At 36.4% G+C, this 1,846-nt stretch overlaps 1 protein-coding gene across 1 annotated transcript; it reads right to left on the bottom strand.

The window, feature by feature from the left end:
- Window positions 1-220: 220 nt before the first annotated feature.
- On the bottom strand, window positions 221-953 carry LOC106325716 (probable calcium-binding protein CML43). Its single transcript, XM_013763773.1, has one exon. It carries the CDS (start codon window positions 892-894, stop codon window positions 313-315), a length of 582 nt encoding a protein of 193 aa, XP_013619227.1. The 5' UTR covers window positions 895-953; the 3' UTR covers window positions 221-312.
- Between the last annotated feature and the right edge of the window lie 893 nt (window positions 954-1,846).

Genomic DNA, 1,846 nt, shown 5'->3' with positions numbered 1-1,846 from the left:
TATTTATTGTACGGTTTGATTGCCGGTTCAGCACTTGATTAATTACCAACCCATCAGAAACACTGTGATAACTAGAGCTGGGTTGATCGAGGAGACATCATGGATTGGATCTACCGGTAAAACAGGATAACCGGATATGTCATAATTTTTATTAATCAATTTCTTAAATACCAAAAAAAAAAGAGAGTTCAAATCAGAAGAAAAAATCATAAAATAATTTGATTTTCTTGTAATCAAACATACACAAGATTTTATCTTGAAATTGTTCTGCATTCAAAGAAAGAAACCAAACGAGAAAGTTTAACTGAAGATTCAAGAGGAAGGGACAAGAACAGTTTGCATCATGTTCTTGAACTCAAAAAAGTCAACGCGACCGTCGTGATTGCTATCAACAGAGACAATCATCTTCTCCACGTGTTCAATCTCTCCTGCTTCTGGAAGCCCTAACTTCTTCAAAACCTTCTGAAGTTCCTCGGGAGATATATACCCATCACCGTCTTCATCAAACACGTTGAAAGCTTCTTCCAGATCCGAATCCGGAGATCCGTCGCACTCGCAGTCTCCTCCGAAGAAGGATTCGTCTAGTGTTTTGTGGAGTGCTTCGAAACCGTCGAACCGGAGTCCGGTCTCGTCAGGTTTGATGAAAGATTCGATGGTTGGTTTGAGCTCGCAGATGTCGGCATCGAGACCAAGTCGTGAGAGGGCTTGACTCAGTTCTTCGACCGTGATGAATCCGTCGTTGTTTTTGTCGAATAGGTCGAAGATACGGTGGAGACGAAGAGTGTTTAGACTGGGACTTCGTAGCCGGAAGGAAGAAGATTGTCTCGAGAGTTTCTTTTTCTCGTTACTGATGATCTCCATTGTTGCTGCTCTTTTCTTCTTCTTGTGTTGCATGCTCTATTAATATAGGCAGAGACTTGTGAAAATCACGAGGACCGAGACTTATAACTCTGTTTTTATATATAAAGACTGAATCTCGAGGCAGAGATTATTTAATGTTTGAATATAAATCTTGAAAAGTAAATCACACAGAAAATTAGTACTACTTAATCCAAATGAATTAATAAAAATGGCTATTGATAATTATTCCTTCTTATTTAGGAAAACTTTTATACCATAAGGTAGGGCTGGCAAATAAATCGAACCCAAAAATCCGAACCGAACCCGATCCGATAAAAATGAATCCGAACCGATCCGAACCCGACATAAATACCGAATGGATCCTGTTTTTTGGCATTTTGGGTTATGGGTATTATCCAAACCGAACCCGTACCTAAATGGATATCCGATAGAACCTGAAACATTTAAAATCACAAAAAGAACTTCTACCAAATATGATTTTAATTCTTAATATGTATCAAAAATACTTTAAGATATTATTGAACTTCTAAAATAATTATCTATTACATGAAGGTTAATGGTGGAATGTGGCGGTTGAAGCCTAAAGTTTTTAGATTTTGATTTTGTTTTCATTGAATAATGTTTCTCATGCATAGAACTTAGTTTTTTTTTTTTTATGATTTCATTTATCTGGTTTTCTTTCTATCACTAACTATGTTTATCTTTCGCTTGATTTTGAATGATCACGTTTGATGTTTTTTTTTTTTTGAATCGATTTTACTTATGTTTTGGCTATTAAACTATGTACAAATCATGTATTTTAAATCCGAAGAACCGATTTCATTTATTTTTTAGTTACAAATACGTACAAATCAGGTATTTTTAAACCGAAGAACCGATTTGGACCCGAACTCGAAAGTACAATGAGTTATACCGGTTCTTTGAAGATTTACTAACCCCGACCCGAACCCGATAGAACCCGAACCGGTCCCGAACCGAACTTTTA

This window comes from Brassica oleracea, chromosome C2 (genome assembly GCF_000695525.1).
Source record: "Brassica oleracea var. oleracea cultivar TO1000 chromosome C2, BOL, whole genome shotgun sequence".
Classification (NCBI taxonomy): domain Eukaryota; kingdom Viridiplantae; phylum Streptophyta; class Magnoliopsida; order Brassicales; family Brassicaceae; genus Brassica; species Brassica oleracea.
Note: the sequence above shows the minus strand (reverse complement) of the source record. Positions and strands in the feature narration are given on the sequence as shown.